Source organism: Cottoperca gobio, chromosome 9, assembly GCF_900634415.1.
Source record: "Cottoperca gobio chromosome 9, fCotGob3.1, whole genome shotgun sequence".
NCBI classification, from domain to species: domain Eukaryota; kingdom Metazoa; phylum Chordata; class Actinopteri; order Perciformes; family Bovichtidae; genus Cottoperca; species Cottoperca gobio.
The window spans coordinates 7810963-7836122 of record NC_041363.1 but is presented as its reverse complement, the minus strand read 5'-3'; the positions used below and the strand labels follow the sequence as shown (position 1 = coordinate 7836122).

Sequence of the window (25160 nt, the reverse complement as noted above, 5' to 3'; positions counted from 1 at the left end):
ACAGAACAAAGCGCACATATGTACAGAACACATACGAAAACAGACAACAATCCCAAATCAAACCACTCAAAAACAATGATCCAATTCACCAAACAAAGTCCCTACAGTGTCTTAGACTCCAGATGCTGCTGGGAAGCCTGGGCACAACAACAGTGAAGGGAACTGGTTTGGTACTGGTCATGGAAGACAGAGAGGAGGGAGGGGGGGGGGGGGGAGAGAAACAGTAACTGGGTGGAGTGTTTGCATTCGCCTTTTACGACAGCAAGTCTGGCTACAAAGCAGTCCAAGTCTATTCAGTGCCAGGACAGACTTCACACACACACACACACACACACACACTCCCAGGGCTCTCTCATATAGCAAAATGCGCCTGTGTATCCCGGTGTAGGTGCCAACATGCTGATGTCATTATTGAGGTGATTGCTATAGAGTTTCAACAGTGGATCAACTCTCCCCCCTTCCGACAGCTTATGCATTCAATTATTCGCTGACAATAGAGACTGTTTCAGCTCTGCTTGCATGGAAAACTATGCAAGTGTTTGTCCACATGTGCTTGTGTGTGCGAGTGTGTGTCCAAATGACTTTGCAGCCAGCTGTTCTCACACAAAGGCAGTGTGTTTCAATGCAGCTGGATCCCAGCACACACAGGGTGGAGTCAGAGCATACAGTGCTAAAGAGGGAAATAATGTGCATGTGTCTGTGTCCTAAATCAGGTTTTATGTACACGCAGGAAGTGACAGAATATTCATGTGTACGCAAACAAGTGCATGGAAGGAAATCAGTGAATAGTTGCTCTGTGGGTGCACTTTGTACTTGCAAGTGCATTCGTTTTTTTTGGCTATCGGCTCTAAGGAGAGCAACACAGGAGTGAATTTTAGGCTATAAAGCAAATAGTTTAGAGCTACGAGAGAGCACAGGGAGCTTAGAGTCTACCAAGCAGTGATCACTTCAACAATTTATAGGCACACTAAAGCTTGATGGCTCTTACACCGCTGTGCTCACTCAGCCTAATACACCGGGTCGGCATTATCATATAGTAGCAGAGCGGGACCTGGGAGAAGCAGCATGCAGGCAAACCAAATCATTTGAAATCACCTAAGGCAATGTATAGGTGATAATAACAGGAAGTGTGTGAGCATCTGTGTGTTAGTATGTCTACTGTATGACTGTGTGTGGTCTCTCAGCGTATAACTAACAGGCCTGGAGAGTATAGATTTATGAAACGCTGTATAGAGTTTCCAAAGCCCACTCATAAATAACTGCGGGCTGGAAAAAAAAGTATACATTCAAACGGCAGGGTAGTTTATTATGAGTAACAACGGCACAAAAACACTATTAACAGCAGAACCCCCTCCTGTTCCTCTTCCATCTCACCTCTTACAGGACCAGGGAGAACAAACTTTACTCAGATAAACAGGATTGTAAATGATAATCTTCAAGGATCTAAACAGACCATACAAGAAAGAAAGCAGTCTGTGAATAGTGCGATGGTAATACATGTATTAACGGTTCTGGCATAGTTTTGTTTGTTTCACATTTCTGAAGTGCAGAAAACACATTCCACGACTTGTGATGAGAAAGGAGACAGAGAAGGGACAAGAGCCAAGCAGCTTCCTTTTCCAATCAAACCGTAAATGGAGAAAATCCTAATGAGCGTAATTGGCAGACTGGACTGTCTGGGGGCTGCAAGAGGCGATTAATGAATTAAGAAACACACACCACACGCACACGTACACACACACATACATTAACCTCATCAGTGAACTTTACTGGCACAGTGTTGTGCACTACAGGCCTGGAACACTGCCACTGACTATTACACAAGTTGATACTGTATTATTAACTGATTAGATTGCTTTTCCTGAAAGCCAGAAGTCCATACAGCGAAAGGAGAGGAGGGATTTAGGAAAGGAACGTGTATGAAGCAGGTCTTTCTAAGCCCCTGATCAAAGAGTGCTGTGATCTCCCTCAATGAGAGAGCTCTGCCAGAGCATCCCTAAGAGTAAAGGGGATTTAATCACATTAAAAGATACACATGAAACAAAAAGACATTGATGTGACATTGTAATCTACTTTGGGCTGGAATTTTCTCATGTCGTTACAGCTTGTTCTTTCTCTAACACATCAAATTACTGTCTGAAGAGAGGTGTTAGTCTGTGAAAGGAAGTTTGCAGTGTCACTTATTGCTGATATGGGTGTGAGGGACTGGGCGGAGTATGTGGCGCAACACTTTCTTTAAATAAAAATTTGACACTTTGAAGATTGTCTGTGTGTGTGTGTATGCAAGTGTCATGGTGACTGACAGCTCTTAGTATGACATGCTACCTCACACCTCGGGTAAACATGGGGGCGGAGGCGAGGGGAGGGGAGGAGTAGGACACGACAGGCTTCGGATTCGATCTCCGCCATGTGTCCAGACAGGCCAGCCCAAATGTTTGCAGTCTTGTTCACATCTTTGGCTGTGACTGACCAACACCACATGACTGGTTGTGTATTCTGCTCCCAGTTTTTTACAGTTCAACTTGCAAGTGTCACTATTCCCATAATGCTTTGCAAAACTTCTGTTGGCATTAGAGTCAACAATTCCCATGATGCAAACAAATCAACATGAAACTCTGCGGAAGGAAGATATGGACAGACAAATGGCTGATGAGGAACAGCTAACGGGACAAAGGGAAGGTCTAGAGGGCAAGAGGTCACCTAGCCACAGTTCCCGATAGAGAGTAGCATCCCTGCTGGGTTCCGTACCATTAAGCTCCCTTTCATCCACAGTGGGGTGAGGGGTGGCAACTTACGTATCTCACCACCACAAGCTCACCCACACGTGCTGTGCAACACACTGTTACACATTTGTAAAGCTCTCATTAGTTGACTTTTGCAAATAGGCGCACCCAAAGCCCCCTGCTGATGAACAGTTTCAACAGTCTGACACAATTTTAGTGGCACACACAAAATGCTCGTCTCAGTAATCCGAGGCTTTCCTCCTTGTCTGAATCAGGATGAGGAAATCGGGGTTAATTAGCTCAGCCGGCCTAACTAGCATTTAAGCCTGCCAAATTGTCCTCCCTGTTGTCTTTTACCCCTGCTCTCGTTGCTATACTACAGACACACATAGAGAGGTGCAGATAAGAGCAAAGCATGTGAGGCTAAGACCCTATTAATGCGGATGAATCTGAAAGTGCATTATACGTCTCATGGAAAAAGCTCTTTAAACTAGGTAGATAATAATATAAAAAACACTTGTCTTACAGTGTAGCATGCAGGAGCTATTATAAAATCCTTACATAATGTATGATTGCCATGTGGTAAAACTTACAGCTAACAATCTTACATCCAAATCTCTGCTTACCATATGGTTTTCTTATTTGCCAGCTGCCATTAAATCTCGAAAGGAGGAAGAGAGTTACGATTTTGTGTTGTTGTTGTTGTTTGTTTTGGCATTTAAGTTTTGGCTTTTAATAACATTTCCATAACTATCTGAACATTTTAGTTTGAATGAAAAACTCCCATATATCCAGCAGCGTCTCTATACAAGTATTTATACCTGTTAAGTACACAGATGAGCAATATTGATTGTGTTTGTGTCCATTACTTTATTGTCTTCTCTCCACAATTAAATTATGTTAATTACAACTTGGGACTTATAAAAGCAATCAAACAATGTTGTTTACAGCTTCTATTGTCTTAATCAATAATGGGTTATTGCAATCCATGTAAATATAGCAATGTTCTCCGTCTGTCTCTCTCTCTTGTATTCTGTGTGCTCGCTGAGCCCCACTTCTAGCCAACAGCTCGGTAGTTGAAGCTGCTTTTATTGCTCTGTATTATTCATCACTGTTGCCTTATTTAGACTATATGGCCACATGTGTATGTATAATCACATGTGCTGTGCCACGTGAGATCCGTTGCAGAGGAGGTGCAGCAGATACTCTTATGGTGAAGCTGTGTGTATCCGTGCATGTGTGTCCTTGACTATTGACCAGCGAGAGAATGCGTTTCATTATAATATTCATGAAGCTGCATGACTTCTAAGCTGAGTCAAAGCAAAGCCGGATATGACTGAGCTGACCCTCAGCCCTGTGCCCCGAGGGCAAACGACCAAGAAAGGGACAGATGAGGCTCGGATAGAGGATGTGTCTACAGTATGTGTGTGTGTGTGTGTGTGTGTGTCGGTGAGTTGGGGGATTCTACCTCATGTGCTGATAAAAGCCACTTATTTTGCAATTGTAACAGTTTCTTGATTTCAGAAATGTAAGTATTCCTACACTCACTTTGTCAAAAACAAGATCTAACACAGTCTTAAAACTGGATCTGACATGTAAGACAGCAAACTGCTTTGTTGTGAAGGACATCTTTACGATCTTGCCATTTATTAATGGCTGCCATGAATTAAGACCTGGGGTGTATTTCTATCACTGGATAATAAAAGCAGTATTTGTTACAATGCTTTGATTAAGGACAGTCATATTAATGTCATGGGGAACACATGTAAGGTGAGATCCACCCACAGTCTCTGAATCTGTCACTTTGGTTCCACCCTTCTGGCACTTTAAAGCACTTACAGTCTGCTCTAGTTACTAATGGTCGACATTAACCCTTAGAGTGTCAGTGTGTATGTGCTGTGAATGTGCGACTGTGTGTGCAAGCGTGTGTACAGTTCAGTGAGAGACGGGGAGAAAATGAGTTGGGGGCAGCGAGGAAGCAAGGGCAAGTGAGTTTGAGAAGGAGAGGAAATATAATTAATTGCAGAAAGTGTGTGTGTGTGTGTAATGTGCACATGTGTGTGCAGGGTTCTTATCTCTGCCCTCCAGAACAACTTGAACAGATTGGGGACCCACATTTACATATACTCAAACTATAAACTTCTACAAACTCATTTACTCCACCACTTATCTGCACACTGATACCGCACAAACAAACAGACACTAGTTCAACATATTTATTCAGCTACCACAGAACAATGCACAGCTTCTATCTCCATAAACAGGCTGACATGAACAAAGCTAGTCTGGGTCTCGCATGGTCTAACACTACAATTTAAAGTGAACCCTATTTATCTGTCCTGCTTATGTATGTGCCATGAGAGAATTAATACAAACATTCATCTACACAGGATAATAAACCTATAACACACATTTAGGCCATTTACACAGCCAATATTGAAGCACGTTTTAATCAAGGTAATATTGATAAATTGGACCACTAATAGCCTTCCATTAAATACTTATTCGACATTTTAGCTGCCTGGAAGCTACCGATGGCAGTTCCTCCATAAACACAGCAGTGTGTAAAAGCTGCATTTTAATCTAATTTTCTTTGTACTGTGTGTATATATATATATATATATATATATATATAAATAAATGTATATATCTATTTAAAGAAGATAAGCATGCTTCCAAAATATTGGCTGTTGACCAAGTCGATCTAAAAATATCAGAACTGGTCCATGTCGGTCAAGTTTTTCCAGTGTGGAACAAATGCAGAACGGAGGTCTGACAGTCACTGACTGCTGGCTCAGTGTGGTGGTATTTATGGAGGCTCTACGTTAGTCAGTCAACAGACACACATACACACAGAAAAATAAACCCAAGTAAATGTGTTTCATTGTTAACAGCAGCAGACCGTTCGGGTGTGAAGCATCGACTGTGCACCGCACCCCTTTCACATTCACTAAGCAAATCCATGAGTTATTTTGTGTCCTGTGTCACACACATGCTTCCCACACAATTCTCTCTGTCTGCGACATCCAACCCCAACCCACAGTGAGGTATCATGTGAGCAGCATGATGTGATAAAGAAATGGTGTGTAATGGTGTGTGTGTGTGTGTGTGTTTGAGAGCTATGTCTTTGATAATATTATTAGCGATTCTATACGGCCATGTCAGCTTTTAATCAGAGGGCCATGGGAGCAGGATAGAGGGTTTTCCAGATGGATTATCCATTATGATAGATTTCCACAGATCTAGTAAGTGTGTGCCTGTGGACACATTTTGTGGCTTCGCTCATAGCAGTAACACAAGAGCAATTCCGCTAAACAAACATAACCTAAACATGGATTGGCAGTGCGGTTGCATTTTAAAATGGTGGGAAACTTGCACACCAACACACAACAGGTAGCAGGCCAGGACAGCCTGACAAACAGCGCAGTATAAATGACTGACAGCTCAGCATCTGCTTCCTCGGATAGACATGACAGACAGACGCGGACCGGGTCTGATTTTGATTCGCTGCCAGCAGCTCTGCATTAGCTGCTTGTCTGATTGTCTGTCAGTGGGACTAAGCGCTCTCCTCCATGACCATCAATCCCGTCACAATCTCCCTCTGCATCGTCAGGTCATCACTCCTCTCTAATTGTCTGTCTGTCTGTTTATCTGCTTGTACTCTGTTTGTCCATCACACTCCTTTCCCCATCCACCAAAAATTAACATCATGAGGCCCCACCACAAACCTGCTGGTGCATAAATGTAAACGCTGTCCCATGATTACACAGATATGTCCTCTTACATCAACCCCCTCCCTCACTCTCTCTTCCGTCCCTCTCTTTTCTTTGGCTTTTGAAGCGCTCATGCCAGGACAAACCCATCGAGAACTCTGCCACTCTGCCTGCCACAACACTTGCTTCTAAAAGGAGAAAGATAGGACAGCGCATTACTGAGAGAGCTCTGCCGTAGCATGTCGGGCCGGCTTTTGAGCTGGCTTTATTAAGTGTGTATTTGAGTCATGAAGCTGGAAACTGAAAGACGACCAAAGCTGGCAAGAGACTGAAAAAGTCAGAAAGCCCCAGGGAGAGGAAGAGAGTGTATGAATAAGTGCGAGTTAAAAGATCTATAATTGGATGGGCAGTGAGGCAATATTGTGGCGACACAAGGTGTAAGTGGCTCATTTTTCACTAGTCCTAAGAAAACTGGCTCAAGGAGATGCACACACACACACACACACACACACAAAAAACAAAGTCCAATCCCCCACCTGCACAGCTACTGTCATGGCGTGCAGTACACAGAGTAATGGGTCCCAGTTCCCCCTGTGTTTCTCATGCTAAGGAAGCCCTACCTATCTCAGTCCCAGCAGCTAGCTCCAGGGAAAAAGCAATGGACAATATCAGCAAAGAACACATAATGACCTCTACTGCAGACACACAGCAGCAAAGAGCAGGGGCAGAGAGAGGCAGCAAGAGAAATCACACGTGACTGCAGAGGTGGACGAAGGCTGGGGAGGGAAGAGATGGAGGAGAGACAGACAGATACAAGCAGAGGACACACTCGAGATACCCATCCAGATAGATCTGTAGAGAAAGACAGAAAGATGGGTGGACAGACAGAGACTTGACTGCAGAAAGCTTCTCTGCAGTAAGTGGTTATTGATTGTTAGACACGGGCCGAAGGATTCCATGGCGAGTAAACTGACAGAGGATGCTGACGTTTCTACCCCCCTTGTATAATTGCAAATGCAATCAAAAGCACAAGCAGCAATGCATTTAACAGAAAACAAGACCAGTTTAACTGCGGCATATGATGAATATAGTTAAATGTGCATTACAAAAGCATCAGGAAGACTAGATCAAGTAAGTCGTAGCTCTGGCACATCAGTGACCTTTTCACTACTAATGATCAGAGATGGCTGTGGTTCTAACAGTGGTAGGGACAAACTGAACACAAAACCACATGCACCCAAACACACAGACACACGCAGTGCAGGCTGTATTCCAGGAATGGAAAGATCACATCTGTCTTGCTCATTCAATCTCTGAGTGAGGTTGAAGCAGGTGACCTTTTAAATCAACATGAGACTTAAATCTAAACTCAAGCTCTCTCTCACATCAGGGAAGCAGCCCGTCATTAAGTAAAGTGAAGGCAATCAACAGACAGAGATGCAGCTAGCTTGGCTAAACTGTGGATGGATAGAGTTTCAGTGATGATAGAAAAGTTGATTAGAGTCAGAGCCACCAGTCTGTCGAACAAATGTGCACAAACTATGAGAGCAAACTGCTTGTCACACACACACACACACACACTCAGGACATCTAACCACTCTTCTTACGGGTTTAGCATGTTGAGGAGAACCTTTATTAATAGCTCTCATTTATTTTCAGCACTTTACTGTGGTTTGTGGTTTGGTTAATGTGTTTTAGTGGAAAGCACAGCAATCCGCTTCTTGGAATAGAAATGCATGATAGACATGTGTCTGTTATGTGAACTGTGAAAACAATTTGTAATTGTATAGCTGTGGGAAAAAATGCAATGCATTATATTCTCACATGCACAGGTATTTTCTGCTCCAGAATTCAATTTAAGTGTAGCTATTTTTGTGTTGCCAATTCAAGGCGTTAAGGAAATATTTATTCACAAGAGAGGGGAAAGGGGGATGACTGGGAGATGTAAGTCATTATTGCAGCAATATCCCACTGTGTCACGTTGTTCCAACCCTGACAGGCTGGGTGATATGACACATACAGTCAGACAACATTAAATTGAGGGGAAACTTTCCCTCTAGTAATGTAACCATGCAACCCACAGGCATAGCACAGAGAGCCATAGAGAACCAGTTATTTAAGGTGACAAACAAAGGAAGACAATCAATGCTGCTATTATTATTAGTATTAAAATTGGGTCATTAGGCCTCAGGAAATGTGCCTGTCCCCTGATGTAAAAAGGCACACCTGCCAATCATAGACAATTGGCACAGTTCGGGACAGACTGCCCTTGCGTTTTAAGACATTTGTGATTGTTAATAGAATTCCTTAACTTAAAGAACAATGACATAATTGAATTCACGTAATTTACAAATCATTAGGTACCACTCTGCATTCCAGCATACATCTTAAACATTAATTAAACAATTTCCTCCGGTAAATTCACATTTTAAAACCTATTCAGCTGTTTTTACCTCAATCTTCCTCCACATACGAAATTACATGGCTGGCAGTGAAGAGCAATTCTAAAAGTTGGAATTTTAATGATAACATCCGCTGTTTGAATGACCCATGAGCCGAATTCATCTAAATGCGTTATTGATTTAATACAGGTCTTGATAAGGTCTAATCAGGAATGCAGACTTGTTAGATAAACAAGACAACTTTAAAATGTCAAGGTTTTCAATAGCGTTGTTGCGTCTCTCCATACAAGAGTAGCCTATACAACATTTGTTTTATATCGTTATCGGAGTAGACTTTTAATAATCAACAGTAGATCCAATCAGATGTCTCCAAATCTCTTCGGATCATAGGTAATGGGGAGGTAAGTAGCCTGTGTGATCTGACTGGGACGAATTAACCAGAAGAGTGACGTATATTAGGCTACAGCTGACAGTCATTTACCATTTCATCTAAAGCTTATATTCCTCTGAATCTTATCGGAAATAAATCAACACATCTTACCATTTGATTCTTTGAGTTGTTCATCCTATCCAAAAACGAGGACTTCCAAACTCTCCAAAACTGGCAGCACGGGCGCTTTACGCAACACCACGGTCCGTTAAACGTCCCACACACCCCGTGAAATACCTTAACTCAGATTTTCCTTTTGAGGAACCTCCATTTATAGGCACAATGAAATATGCGCTGAAAATCCGAAAATAACCGCCGTTTATAAACCTCAGAAGTTGTTACGGATCTGCGCAGAATACACACAAACCCCACTCGTGGCAATGTGGGATCGATAGCGGTCATGCGTTACAACCCCTCTCTGTGTTGTCTTCATTATCGTCCCTGTCGTCGTCCTAGGAGCTCTAGAGCTCCAGTCCGGATCCACACACACACACAACACCACCAGCACACGGGAGTATCAAGACTGACCGTCTGATGGACCAACCGAGAGCCGTTTCCGAGGAGGCGGGTGTGTGTGTGTGTGTGTGTGTGTGTGTGAGAGAGAGAGAGATACTGTGTAGCTGCACGCAAGCAGAGCAGAGCGAGCAGTGGCTCTCAAAGCTGTGTCCAGGGACCTCCAGGGGTCCTTGATGAAAATCCCAAGAGTGTTGGCATGCAGCAATTGTATGAAGTATCATTCCACTGACATTCACCAAGCGGTAAATTAGATTATGAAGTCCTACTAAAAAAAAAAAGTGTCTCAAGGCTTTCTTGCTGTCAGTCCACAGACATACATTTCATTGTACACTGTCCCATGGAGTTCCAGGGTCCACTCCACTGGTCTAAAGCTATTTGGGAGAAACTGACATGAGAAGTTTTTGACAGCCCTGAATTTGGCAATAGTTTGAAGTGGGTTGCAAGGGTGTCAGTAAAATCCACTGTGGTCGCTCTGTGCCTACACTGCCCACAATGGAAAAAAGACGTTTCTCTTTTTTTAAGTTATGACTCAACTTTTTTTTTTTTTTTTCACAAGGCACTGGTCAACAGTACAGGCAAAGCATCCCTCTTTTCTCACAAGCCCTTGCTCGCTTCCATGATTTAAAAAAACCTGCATGTTTATAAATACCATCATCTCTGCATTTGTGTTGATCACACAGTGTTTCACTAATTTAATAATCGAATGATACAACTAGACCCACAAGGCAGTCATAGCAAAACCTCCATGCAGTTCAGATACAGAGGCACACAATTCTGCTCCCTAAGGTGATATATCTGTCTTTGTAAGCGAGCCCATAGAGGAGATATACATGTAGAGGACTATAAACTATAAGGAGTAACATATTTTAAGCCCCTAGAGGATTGGCACAGGGATATCATATGCAATAAATAAATTATGGTCACTATATCACATTTTAATTTCCTCTACTAATATGCGTTTAATATAATCATTTGTTGGCAATGAAAATGTAATGATTCTACTTGTAATTGGATTGTAGATAAAAACCTAATCTACAGATGAACAATATTATGTTCCAATATTAAAACCTCACAGTGTGATGCAGCACGCAGTTGGTACATTTATATGTAATTCTACTGACAGAACAACCTATCACTACAGGGAGAAAATAAAAATCTTCATCCGTCTCTCTCTCTGCCCTTTTTCTTTCTGTGCCTGCCACTGCTTATTGCCCGGCCCATATGTGCTGGAAGTTGCTGTGCAGCAGAGTGCATCGCCTTGTCGGCCGGTGATGGATGAGAGTGATTTGTGGGCAGGTGGAAACGGAAAACACAGATGAGTCCGGCTAGAATTAAGTGTGGGGAATAAACCGGCGTTAGGGTGAATCAGCTGACTCAGTTCGTCTCCAGGAAGAATGTTGTAAAACAAATCTACATCTGCAGGAAATAACTGCAAAGCGTCAAACATGTTTATCGTTTTAACATTTTCCTAAACATCAAGCAGAGCGGAATGGATACAATCTCGGTGAAGGGAGACAAAAACCGCAACACTTGTTTTGTTGTGTGTTTGTGGGTTGAGAAGTGGAATGAGATACACAGACCAGAGATGCAGCAGATGACATGTAGGAGGATGAGGATGGAGGAGGAGAGAGTCAGTCTGTGGGCAGACTTGGCTAATGGCAACAGAGCAATAAAGTCCATCTCAATGATGCAATAATACATCTGGCTGGTTAAAATAGCCCTTCACCTCTAAGGACAACAGAGGAGGGGGGGGGGGGGGGGGGGGGCTTTTTCATTGGCATTCTCTCATCACCACCAACAACAACGTTAACAAAGTCAAATGTCTCTCTCTCTCTCTCTCTCTCTCTCTCTCTCTCTCTCTCTCTCTGCTCATCTCTCCGTGTGAGGAGACGTGTGCAACAAAAACAAGATGAGCCTTGATAACTCAGGACTTAGAGCTGTAAATATCCTACAGGTAATCAGATTAAGGTTTCCTCAGCAAGTAACCGTGTCAGAGAGCCTGCCAGAGAAGTGCTGCCTGAGACACATTTACACTCACTGAAGGGTTCAGGGAACAACACGCGTGAGTGACAATACCGGCATATACAGCAGCATACACAGACAATACAGTGGTTGGCTTGAACCGTGTCGTCACCTGTTAAATAGCAATAGGGTATTGAGCAACAACAACACATACACAGTCAATGAATCTGGACATAAGATAAGACTCGTACTTGTACAGCCAGCTTCAGTTTTTCCCATGCTGAATGACTCAGTGGGACCAGCTGAATGAATGATTGCCTTCCTTCCCAGTGTCATTACACTGCATTGGACAGGATGAGAGGACATTCCTCGAGTCACGCTAACCTGCTCAGCCCCCTCCCTCCGAGACTCGAGCACTTCCTATTGACTCACTGACGAGACAAACATTTCTCTTCCTCTTCCACTGTACATCCCTCCAGATCCCTTCCTCCCGTCTGTAGATAGAAACGCCTGTTTTAGCAATGTGGCTAATTATAGGACATATTTTAATGCCATTTCTGTGTAATTTGTAATCTTTTCATGAGCTTGAATAAGAATGAAATAGTAATTCCTATCACGGCCTGGAGGAGTAACTTCACAGTAAACAAGCTTAGCAAAAATTCACACCTCTGGTTCGTGCAGATTTGAAACTGGTGCCAGACCCGTGTTACTCTTTCACATATTTTACCCTCTTTTTCACAGCCCTGTTTGAATAAAGGTCTCTGGGCAATTTCACATAAACTGACCCAAAGGAAGCGCTGGAGCACATGGACAAGCTTCAATTGTTTTATTGCAAGGGGCCGGACATAGTGTGATGGCTTTTCTCTTCCTGTTACCACTGTATTTTCAGGCCGCTGTTTTACGGTGGCAATCATTGCAATGATTTAGCTAAATAGTGCAATGCATCAGGATTACACTGTACTGTAGTGGACAACACATTCAATTACTAGACTTAAAATTGATGTTTTAAAAATGTGCATTTTAAGAAATGGTTCCTAAACATATAGGAATGGAATATTAGGTAAATTTGGGGCAAACACTTTTCTAATAAATACATTGCAATTCCTTTTTATTAGTTGTGAAGCCTTCTTACAGTATGCATGTAACCATTATTTTATTGGCTCTCTTATTTTTTACTTTTCATCAGTCGTGTTACAACAGAATCTCTTGTTTTGAGATTTGAGAAGGAATAATGAAAACTATTATTTATTCATGTCGGGGAGCCTATCAGCCCCCTATTGGCCACGAGAGGGCATGGCAACATCTACACACTGAAACAGGATCATTCCTCCCTCTCCTTTACTGTTGAACTGAGAAGATGTGTCTATTTTGTTATGTGCCTGTCATGGCTTTTGTCTTATGCAAGGACCAATAAGCATGTAGAAACGTGTTTCCCTCCCAGTGCCAGGCAGCCTGAGGAGCTGTAGAACAGGTGATGTCAAGTGTGCTACCAAACAGACAGGAGACACTTAAGTCCTCAGTGGCATATCTACTGCAACCTATACCTTAGTATTATGCAAGTTACATAAACAGTGATCATATTCATAGCTATATATACGAACCGTCAATCTTGATGGATTTTGCAGTGACAGCTGTGGCTACAGGCTTTGAGGACACAAGCTGTGTGTGTATTTTTATGAAGGCCCAAAATAGTGCCCCAATAAACTTACACATGTAGTTACGTAACAACCAACAGCGAATCTGTGTTCAGTGACATACTGACCAATGACTCTGTGTTTCAGGGGGGCTTGGTGGAGCGGGGGTTTCAGACCGGTTAGCTGTTTATCACAGCCAATCACATCGAGCCATGCTTCTCCCCAGAACCAATAGGAATAACTGTCCTGTTTCTGAGTCTCCCAGTAATAAAGTGGATTAACCTTTTCATCTCCTAATGATGCCAAGATTAGACACACATATACCGACAGATGGACATCCTTCAACTCTGACAACCTGAAGGGTCTGAAAGCTTTTCTTTTAATAGTTTCACTAATGGTGGGGGCGAAGGAGGACACAGACGGAGTCAAAGGTGTGTGTGTGTGTGCTTATGTGTGTGTTTGAGTATGCGAGGTGACGGCACAAAGGAGAAAAGATTATGATACTAACACAACAGCCGGTGTACAATTCTCAAAGGGTGTTACACACTCATCTTCTCTTAATGTGACCCTTAGATTTTGACCCCAAGTCCCAAACGTGACATCATCCAGCTGGAGAGTTTGTTCCACTGATCTCATCACGGTGAGGCAGACAGTGAGGCTTTTTTTTTTTATGGGTAAGGAGGGAGTTGTTTGGGGGTGGAACAGCTCAGCCATGCCTCTCAACACCTCGTACCACAACAAGAGGCCCCCTTTTCAGCAGCCTTGGTCCTCAAATCTACCTCAGCCTTAAGCCCCAGCTCCTGCTGACGCACATCTAAACCCTGGCATTCCACCGTGACAGTTCGGCCTTGGCGTTTAGCTTTTACTTCACAGCACAACCATCAATCTTAAGGCATCCAACCACAGAAGCTACATAAAACTCAAACTTGTCTTTTGTTGCAGTGATAAGAAAGCCTTCTGCGGATGCTCTGAGGCCATCTGCTCAGCCTTTTCAAGTTTTGTCTCAAGACTCAAATGAGTAAACAATGAAACAACCAAACTGCTATTTATGTGATGTTACTTGGTCTTTTACAGATGCTGTGAGAATTAGAGATGGAGACAGAGGCAATAACGCCATTACATCATAAATGAAAGAGAGAAGAGATCATCTCTTGTCCTTGATACAAGCAGAATGGACTCAGATGGCCAGACGGCAGCTCTCCAAATGCTGACAGAATTGTTCCACCTGCCAAACATACACACACACACACACACACACACACACACACAGACACACAGACACACACTTAGTGCCCAATGATCCCACAGTGTGCAGTGATTCAATTACACTTTGGCTCGCTGCTTAAAGACACATCATACACACACTCTTGCCCCATAAGACACAATCTGTAGAGTCACAAGAATGCTGGTGATGCTTCGGATGCTATCCACTTTATTAGGCAATGGATTGCTTTAACAGTGGTAATTGTTTGTTTAGACAGCTCTCGCTTCACACTGGTCCACCGCCTCTCTGACTTCCACCTACCCTCTGTTCCAGGCACTAACACGGTGCTGAGAGGGATAGAGAGATCAGAGCTGAGGAACACACAGAAATAGACTGAATGTATTCACGCACACTTCAAACTCCCCCACATACTGTACATAAACCTCACCAAAGACACATGAATCAATAAAGTCACTGCATGAACCATAAACTTGCACACACACTCATGTACACAGAGTTTTTCTCACAAGCTGGAAAGCACACAAATAGAACACACAGACGCGAGCATAAATTGCATCCATATGGACAAACACAAAAGCAACATCTACAGGCTCAATTAAACACATTACCAAATGCTCTTTGTAACACAATGTGCACTCGCACACAATTTCAAAGACAACCATCTGATTAAACAGCCTGTGCCGCCAGCTGCATCTCCAGAACATGTCCAGACGTTCTTAATTACATGTTTTACAAAGGAATACAGATTTTTTAATACCTCTTAAAAACCATAGCTTCTGAGCTGTTGACACAAAAGGTCCAACATAGCTTTAAATCCAATACGTGCTGATTTGAATAATGCCCGCAGTATCAATTTAAACAGCTTAAGTGAGTCTAATGTTCTTTGCGGCTGCAAAAGAAAATCTTTTCAGTGATAAAGCCCAAAGTGTCTTTTTGCGTGCCCTGTTAAGAGCCGAAAGTGTGGAGAAGCAGGATTAAAGAAAGGTGACGCTGAAGGGTGAGATAAAAGAGTTTGGAAAGGGCTGGGAGCTGAGATAGAGGCAGAGAGAAAGGAGAACAGCGAGTGAAATCATCGAACGGATCCAGACAGAGATAGCGCGGAGAGGGAATGACAAAAAGAAACCGACTGGGAAGGTGCAAGGAGTCAGGTCGTTGTTCCAATAACAGCGCCTCTCGGGTTTGGCTTTGAGTTTTCAACTTCTCACTCTCTTGGCTCCTGCCTGCTGTTATTTAAAGGAAGCTTGGCTCAGGCCGCAGCATCTAACTGGTTCCTGCTCACACAAAGTGCCTATTCAGACCTGTGCTGCTCCTCCTAACCGCTGCAAGGGCGACGGCTGGGGTGAGGACTGATGTACAGCACTGTAGTAAAGTCTAGGGGGGTAATGGGAGTGTTGGGGTGCAGAGGTAAGGTGGGGAGCCAGATGGTTTGAAGTCAGTACTTGAGGTTGGCAGGGGAGAGAGGAAGGCTTGAACGGGGAGGTGAGGGTTAGGAGTTAGCTTGGTAGGAAGCGATGGGTGTGTGATGTGATACAAAGCCCTCTTTCTCCTCTACTTCACACGCACTGTGCCTGCTTTTGGCATACAGCAGTGGAAGAACTGGAACCCACTGTAGCTATCCGTGATACAGATGCCAAAGACACACTTACAAATACACAACACACACACAGCAAACAGACTAAACCCACTATCAAGTGAGTAAACCTGGATATTTCCATTCATTTGAGACTGTTGCAATACTGTAGAGAACTCTTCCATCTAATTCAAAACAAATGCAGAAAGCCCATTAAAACTCTCGCTCGCAATGAAATGAGGGACCTAATGTCCCCAATCAAATCAAAGCACTCGGCTTGATTATATAGCTTACAGTATTGGCTTATTACTCTTTGCAAATATTTACTCACACACACACACTCTCAGAAGCACACAGACAGGTTAGAGGTGCACGATGAAGTTGTCCGTTGTGGAGGAATGTGTTCTGGCTCAGATATTACTGTGTATCCTGTATCAGGAGAGCGAGCGCTGTTAGCTTTAGCACACCTTTCACTGAAGCAAGCAGGTCTGGTGTAACTTAGGCTACCTAAACAACCTCACAGCTGAACACACACTCACACACACACACTCACACACACACACACACACACAAACTGCTGACTGCTTCTTCATGCAAGGTGATATTGATACTGACTGCAATGCTCAAAGGAGGAATTTGTCACAAAGGACAAAAAAGGCAATGAAAAGAAGATTGAACAAATGAATGGTGCGAACAATAAAAGAAGAACATCACCGAGAATAACATAAATAGAAAAAAAAGGATTAAAATATTACAAATAAAAATGTAATGCAACTACGAGTCTAGGCCCAGGTAATGCACCGTTTTGCTGTCCCAGTATAAATACGATTAATCTTCTCTTCTACAGATTCACCATCAAGGTTGAGATTCATCAGTCCAGCTAGATTGCACAAGAAGATTCACTGTTCCAGAGCAGGCAGGAAATAACTGCACTCAATGTGACCTTTGGCCTCCACGACCTCCTACATTTAGAAAGCATGAGGTCTGTGGGGTTGAAATATCTGTTACCAGGACTGATACTAAGAAGGCTTTATATACAGTATGGAAACAGCAAACAAAGCCACAGTGAAAGTTTTCTGACACATGACAACAAATATGTGCAACGGGACAAACTGAATCATAAAAAAAGATGTTTCTGTGGCTGCATTGATCTGGATAACTTCTGATAAGTGCCACTCAATCAAACGGTCAAGGCAGCGATCTGGGATCAGATGAGAGGCTGCATGAATACCAGCCAATGGATATTTAACACCTGCCTGCGGTCACCAGAATTCGCAGAACTATCTGAAGCATGGCCACAGCTAAGTTTAGGGATTGGGAGCATGTGAGAGGTCAAACAACAGTCCCGGGTGAGGCAACGAGAAACTCCCACCTGACCCCCCACGTGAGCTCATCGTCAACAAGGGTCAGAGATTGAGCTTTCATGACTACATCATGTTAGGGTCAATCTGTCTATTTGCTTAAGGACTTATTTAGATCTTGTTGATAAATATTCAAATGAAATATGTAATTGATCAACCTGATTACTAGCATACTCTCCTGTAGGATGACACTGCATTTAAGGAAATTATGTTTTCATTAAAATCTGAAGGGACTGAACACTTGACAAGTTTTAAAAACAGACTCAAATAGTGAACTTTGGAGTATTTCAGTGTTGCTTTTCAGCAGATAGTTTGAGGAGCTTCTAACCACAATTGATCTATAACATATTTTCATGTAGCTACACCTCCCAGTTGGTGTTTTCCACAGGTTTAACACATAGTGCTTGGTTAGTTCTGGGTCCTAATACCTCAACAAATACAACAACTGCAGCAGAACCCAAAAAAGGGATCTCTTTCCTTGCATCAGATGATATCACTGTGTATGATCAGTAGCAGCTTAATGCCCCAGGCTGCACCCCTTCTGAGGGGAGTAGGGCCAGACCCAGTGAGGTCAACGCACAGAGAAAGCATTGTACTTTCACCAACAATGACTGATTTACAGAATGAACACAACACACAAATCCTGCTTTTATAACTTGCGCAAAACTGAATGACCTCAGAAACCCGTTAACAAATATCCACATTTAACTCTGGCAAAGCCACGATCCATGTATTCAAGGCCAGTCTGCAGGCTAAAATTAGAACAGGGGGAAAGTGTCCATCTAAGGCCCTCGAGCTACCAAGGGGGAGAAGGGGACAGGACAGGGGGACACAGCCTGACCAGGGGAAGAGGGCTGAGAACCAAGATAGGAAAAGAAACCAGGATATTAAAATCAAATAAAAAATTCATCTGTGTGTATCCGGGTTTGTGCTGACAGGAAATAGTGTGTATGTGTCCATTAATGGCCGCAGGTTCAATAACTTCATGTTGTTGTTCCCGGTGGGAAACAGTAATTTCTCAAGACCATTTCCTGTTTCCCATCAGCCACCTCTCATCTGTATTCTGTGAGCAAAATGTTTTTACACTTTGCATGTGACTAAATAAGAGAGGAGGGTAAGACGAAAGAAAACAGTGCATTGGAGCCAAGAATGCAGATATTCTTATTATAACAGACTTGTTAAAACCCGAAGAGCAGAAAGGTTTCTTCCTACTGAGCTTGCAAATGCTCAATGGCTGTTCTCTCTCCCCTCCTGACACAGCAATTATACAAGCCTAAGGAATGCTGGAACCTCAGGACATCTTCTCACTTTTTAATGTTCTTTTTATAACGACAGACGATCTTATCTTACGAGATGACCAGCGCAGAAAAACAGTAGCTGTACTCCTGTATAGTTTGTAAATGTATGTCTACAGTATGTGTGTGTGCATGGGGTGGGAGTGGCGTTCAGATATATGTCGCCTCAGGGAAAAACAAAAAGGAGGTGAAAAGGGTTTAGAGTATAATAATTGCAAGTCATAAAGACCCAGCAGGACATTTATGAAAGACCCTGGAGCAAAAAGCATCCATAGCTAGCTGAAATTACAGTTAGACTGTGGGCTGTGCAGCTCGGCCACATACAAAGAATCCCTGTCTCATAAACCCACCAAGGCATAGGAGACATGGGGGGAGGGAGTGAGCAAACAAGTGAGTGTTTACCAGCAAGAATACTCATGAGTTGAAGACGCGCACAACTTTCTATCCAACGATCTGAAATCCTCACTGGGTATTGCAGAGTAATGCATCTCTGCAGCCGACCCTGACCTCTGAACTCCCTGCGAAGAAGGAGCAGCGACAAGCACGTTTTGCCGCGAGGTTAAATAAGGGCTCATCGTCTTGTTATTCATACATTCCTACCCTTGCAATTGCATTTACAGAAATAACACTGGAACTGAGACAACTACATGTTAAAATGCGCAAACATCTTCAGACAGAAATGCTTGTTCTCTACATTCCACAATAATGCCCTTGATTCAATATTCAGATAAAGTACCACTTTCAAGTCTCTGTCCGAGCTGTAAACGAGTGTCCTTATCAAAGGAGGCTCTGTGACAGGAACTAATACGCTGATTAGTGATTGGTCAACTTGTTGGTAAAAAAGACCTTGTGATAGCTGGTTTGAGACTTCAACACAAGTGTCTCTGAAGTTTAATCAGAGTTTCATGACAGACCAACAGTTTGGGTACCATAACGTCCCAGAAAGAATTAGACTGCATGTTGCATACAAGGCTGAGTTTGTGTTGTTTAATAAGCATCTCCTCTTATGTGATAAAAAAGCCTGACATATGGCACGCTCTGTGGCACTTGGCACAGGTAGATAAACAAAAAAAACACCTCACACATGAAAATGATACCAAACTGCTAGCAGGTACAACACACCGGTGTGTGATATCGCTTTCATCATACTGCCTTTTTGTCACACAGCTGAAGGCTTTTTGGATGGGATTTCGGTTGATGAAGTGAAAACTGCTTTGTACATCTCTAAACAGCTGCAGCACAGATGGCCCATATCTTTTCAGATTATGGGGCCAGAAATAAAAGTATATTAGAATTCCCCTTTGAAATTTTAGTAACATTTCCAATGGCCGTGTATCTCCTTTCTTTCAACTCTGTTAAGAATAGAATAGTCACATTGTTCAGCTATTTCAACAGTGAAACGAACACATTGTGGAAAGGTGGTGAGATAAACCTTTGTCCTACCTAAAACCTATTTAATGACTGCTTTCAGTCTTTCTCAAAACCTTACTTATGAGGCCCATATGTGCAGCCGTGGACTGTGTGTGAACTCCAGTTGGAAGGGGAGACAGAGTGAGAGATGGATGGCATGCAGTGTTGTTTTCTGTTTGCTGTCAGTGTAACATTTGCCATCTGCAACGGGGGAGACCACACCAGTGTCAGCTTGACTTGTTTGTCCCATAGAAAGATTCTTCAACCAACCCCTCTGTAAACTTCACAACATGCCGAGGCACAGCTGCAGACTCAGTCAGCTAACACAGTGATTTACTATATACTTTAGAGGGGGGGGGGGGGGGGGATAAGTTATTAGTAAGCCTGTTTGTATTCAGTGTGGATAATCAATCAATCAAGAAAAAGAAAGTAAAACAGTCTGAGACATGATCACACACACATGCTTCTGCCACTGACACACCCCACAGCTTTGAGATTGTGTAAAAACTGCAGAGAACAGGGCAAATAAGAGCAGCAAATCCACGTGCAGAGGGCCAGAGACAAGTGATGGTCAATAGGAAATTGAAATAAACTTTTACCTGTAAACTGAGTGCAATTTGACGAATATACATCATATTGAGGTCCTCCAATATCCACAGTTTTTCCTCCATGTTTGCGAATTTATCAACTGGCATCCTTTAGGCTGATATCCACAAAACGACTTCTTCTTGAAGTTAATGATCCGGCTCAAAACGCTATGCCGCATGTACCGCGGAGAGAAAGTTCATTATGACAGTGTCCGGCACAGGCACAATCAGTGCGTAAAAACAATGCGTAAAAGTTCAGCTCTTCATCCAAAACAAGACTCCGGGAAAGCAAACATAGGTGGTCGGAGAAGTGGATGACGGCTGCACTGTAGTAACCCTGTCTATAAAAATTCCCCCAACCCGTTCACGGCGCGTATTCTTCTTCTCTACTTTTCTCCGGGCAACAAAGATCTTCTCAAACACCCACAGTCAGCACCCAGCGGTTGCGGGGAAATAATGGAGCTTTTTAAAATGCAGTTGTTCTCTTTGTGTCCCGGTTGTAAATGCCGTCTGTCCTCTGTGTGACAAGAGACCTCTCTACAAAAGGGCATCGCCTCTGCAGGAGTGAACGACACAACAAGTCCACTGTGTGCGCCCTGACGCTCCCCAACTCGGCATTAAATTAACCCCTACGACGCGCCTCTGGTAATGGTAATGAACTTTTAAAAAGAAGAAAGAGGGGGTAAAGACGGACAGATTACTGTAGCAGCCTATACGCCCCTTTAAACAAACACATAGCAAATACCACACCACCACACAAGCATAGCGGGGTGGGGAGCTTTGTTCTTTTTACTGGCTTGATAATAAATGGAGAAATTATTACCGTGTCAGCTGGTGTTCGTCATGAGGGGAGGCGAGATTAAAAGGAACACCCAGAGATGTTATCTCGTAATTACCTAAGAAAAAGTCCAAGTGCGATATATTTTTAAAAATGAAGATCATTCAATGTTTTTCTTTTTTGAAATAAAAGATTCGTTTCTAAAACAAAATGTGTGCGTGGAAAAACAAAATGTACCTTAGTAGGTCACAGGGTCAGAAGCGTTTGACACATTCAAATACATATTTCATAGCGCAGATCCCCAGTGTCGTTTTAATCTTTTATCGCTTTACCTTTTAAATATTCATTTAAGTCTCTCCTTGCAATGATATTCAACAAGAAGATGCGTCAACTATACATTCAATGTTGGGTAAAATTGGAATTAAAAAAATTAGAAAGTTGGAAATATTTCACTCATTTGAAAAACAAACATGTAAAGTCATGCCACGGCGAGGAAAGTCTCCTTTCCCATCAATCCAGCTGTTTGGTGGCCAGATTCCTCTGTTCTCAAAAGAAAAAAATCTCAAAGTTTACTCCATGTGATTTTCAGACATAAACTGTACTGATGGTTCCGCTTCTGTCGCCTGGAAACTGCTTTACAGCCAATCTGTCCTCGCTCTTCAGAACATACACGGCAAGTAGGAGCAGAGAGACCCAAACAGACTCCTCTCCGGCGCGGTAATCCGGGACCTGGTACAGCTGTTGTGTGATGTGTGTGTATCCTTCCTCGTGGCGTGGGAGAAACCACGCTGCGCAAACCAAAAACCGACCACTCAACAGGAAACCGGCGTCACATTGCGCACGGCTCAAAGAGGCGCATTAATTAAAACACACATTCTTACAAAACAAAAAGAGAAGTGGGCCTGACCGTCTCAGAGGGTCGCTGAGGAAGATCACTTGTAGACGATAAAGTATTAGGATGATGCTTTGAGTAACTTTGAGGTGACTCTTGGAATCATTGTAAAAGTAAAAATTCCTACTGTTAAGACTCCATGACATAACCTCTGGTAAACTGCATGTACTGCTCATGTGTTGGAATCAAATCAGTCAAAGACAATAGAAGAGTCACTTCTAACTAGATTGGAGGCTAAGCAACCGATGATTTACCAAAGGTTAAGATGAAGTGTTTTATACAATACATGGGTGTGATATAAGGATGAGTTTGCAACATGTGCCATAATCTTATAAATTGGTGGAGAACTTAAATCCACCTAAACAACCAATCTTGTAAAGAGGTGTTAACTTCGTTGTTAACATAAATAGTGGATTACTTCTGGAACTCAGTTGAGAGAGGGGTTAATCTTCCCTAAATCATCTCTCTCCGGAATGTAATGCACATTGTATTTCTGCATTATACACATTGCTTCAAACTGTCTTTTATTTCTGAGTGCTCGTAGGTATATTTTCCACAACACCACCCCTCTCCTCAGACATGCCCATATGGCACGTCACCTCTCTGAAGCACGTCCTCCAAACTCTTTTAGGCAAACAGTGAAAACAAAGAAGCTGTAAAAGCCCTTTCACCTCAGAGGAGAGGAGTCAGGGGTGTCAGTAGCAAACTGGGTCATTTCCCCCTCCCCAAAAAGCCTCCACAGTCAGCCTCAAGAGTTTAAATCACGCAGCTAATCTGTGGCAGACACTAACACACGCATAGTAAGAGAAGAGATTTATTGCTCTTGGGGTGGAAAGAGAAATAGTTGGGGTGAATGCACAAAGGAAGGGTTATACTGAAGGTGCTCAACATTCTGGAGCTCCTGTGCGAGTGTGTGCATGCGATTCACAATTCACTGCGTGTAGATTCATATTTAGTCGATCCCCTCTGAAAGTCGATCTGGCATGCTGCTGAACTGGAAAAATATTAACTCAACACCTTGAACACTATACTGAATTGTGTTGAAATAGTCCCTTACTAAAGTGATTGAAGTTTCCTCACAGTTTTCATTGATATATGTGGATGCTTTCTAAATAATGAACAAGCAACAGGACAACAATGTCTTATTCCACTGTCACTTAATCCATTTAGTCTTTTAAGTCTCTATTTTACACCAGCAGCAGTTCCTTGAAGTAGAACATGCGGCAGGTAAATCTCCCTGCAGTAAAACACCTTAAGACTGACACCTTATTACAAAAGCCTAGAAGCTGAACAAAAACAGACAGAAAAAAAACCTATTATCTCAATGACAGGGCACGCTGGCAGGCAGACAGGCGACTAGCTCAAACATAGAGCATCGCTGCTTCTTGGCCACGAGCCAATGAGGACTAGGCAAACTAAGGTATTCAGAGACAGTAGATTAGCAGTTAGTGCAGAGGCCTGACAGCTTTAGGCCTGACTGGGATTTTTGCTATGTTTAATGGTGATTACCTACTGATGGGATGGTAGATTAGCAATTTGTTCTGAATGTAGCAGGGCCAGTTGTGCTAATTGGCTGTCACGAGGGACGAGTGAAGCAAATTACTCAATCAGTTAATCCAACACTAACTCAGAGGTTTGATCAAAACAGGGGGGGATTAGGTAAACAGACCACCAACAGGAATCACTTGTTCCATAAAAGGATTAGAACATTTGGATCAAATTCCTTCTCCTAACCACGCATGTGTGCACGCAGGCACGCACACACACACACACACACACACACACACACACACACACACACACACGCACACGCACACGCATACACATAATTCTGAGAGGGTTGGACTGCTCAAGACAATAGCCGGTGCTTTTCTTGTTTCTGAACGGATGTGTGGAGAAATGCAGAGAACCTTCGTCTGTACACCTAATCAGCTGGAGGAAACATGCTGGAGTCGGAGGGTAATTCAGCAGAAAGCCAGAGAGATATTACTTTATGATTAAGTGTTGTATATGTAGTGTTTTCAGTGGAGGAAAGAAAAAGGTATTAATTGTAAGACAGATTTATATTTCCATCTTTTAAAGCATTAGTTGTTGTACACCAGGTGCACAGTGGGGATGTTTTGGGCATGAAAGGAAAGGCTGTGGAGACAAATGGACTACATACAATTTATGTTTTAAAATAAAAAATGAAAGCGATGAGATAAAGATGAAAGTAAAAGACAAAAACATTTCATCATTGCAAATGTAAGCAAAATGTTAAGGATAGATTTAGTTTGTCACAACTTTGTCGTTTTATATTTATATTGTTGGTCACATAGACGTGCCTTAAGCCTGCAATCTTTCTAATGGCGAGCAAGGGGCGACTTTAATTACTTCTTAATTGATTTATTTCCTCAGTAAACATTTTCATATTGAGTGTATGGTCTCAATCACTTTCATTGTGTCAATTATTTTCCCATTTAGAGTAAAATAGAGGATAAAGCAGGCTATGCTTTAGGGCTTGGCTACCCTGTGACAGTTGCTACCATGGCGACCTGTTAATCAGGATAGAGTAACACGTATCCCTCCGCAGCTCCACCCTGTTGTGCAATAATTTTAGCGTTTGCCTTCATTTTCTCTTCCAACTAACTTTGTGTAACCTGAGGTTTGTTTAAAACCTCTA

At 42.7% G+C, this 25160-nt stretch overlaps 1 protein-coding gene across 4 annotated transcripts in view; it reads right to left on the bottom strand.

Annotated features, from left to right (window-relative positions):
- rtkna (rhotekin a) overlaps positions 1-25160 on the bottom strand; it is a 53326-nt gene that overhangs the window by 15904 nt on the left and 12262 nt on the right. Inside the window, exon 1 of one of the 4 annotated variants that reach the window (XM_029439499.1) lies at positions 20841-21599. The exons of 2 other annotated variants lie outside the window; for them this stretch is intronic. In XM_029439499.1, coding sequence (XP_029295359.1) covers positions 20841-20936 — 96 coding nt within the window. In that variant the 5' untranslated portion in view covers positions 20937-21599. Of the gene's footprint in view, positions 1-9379; positions 9705-20840; positions 21600-25160 lie in introns of those variants that run through there. One more of the 4 variants, XM_029439500.1, reaches the window with a different exon arrangement.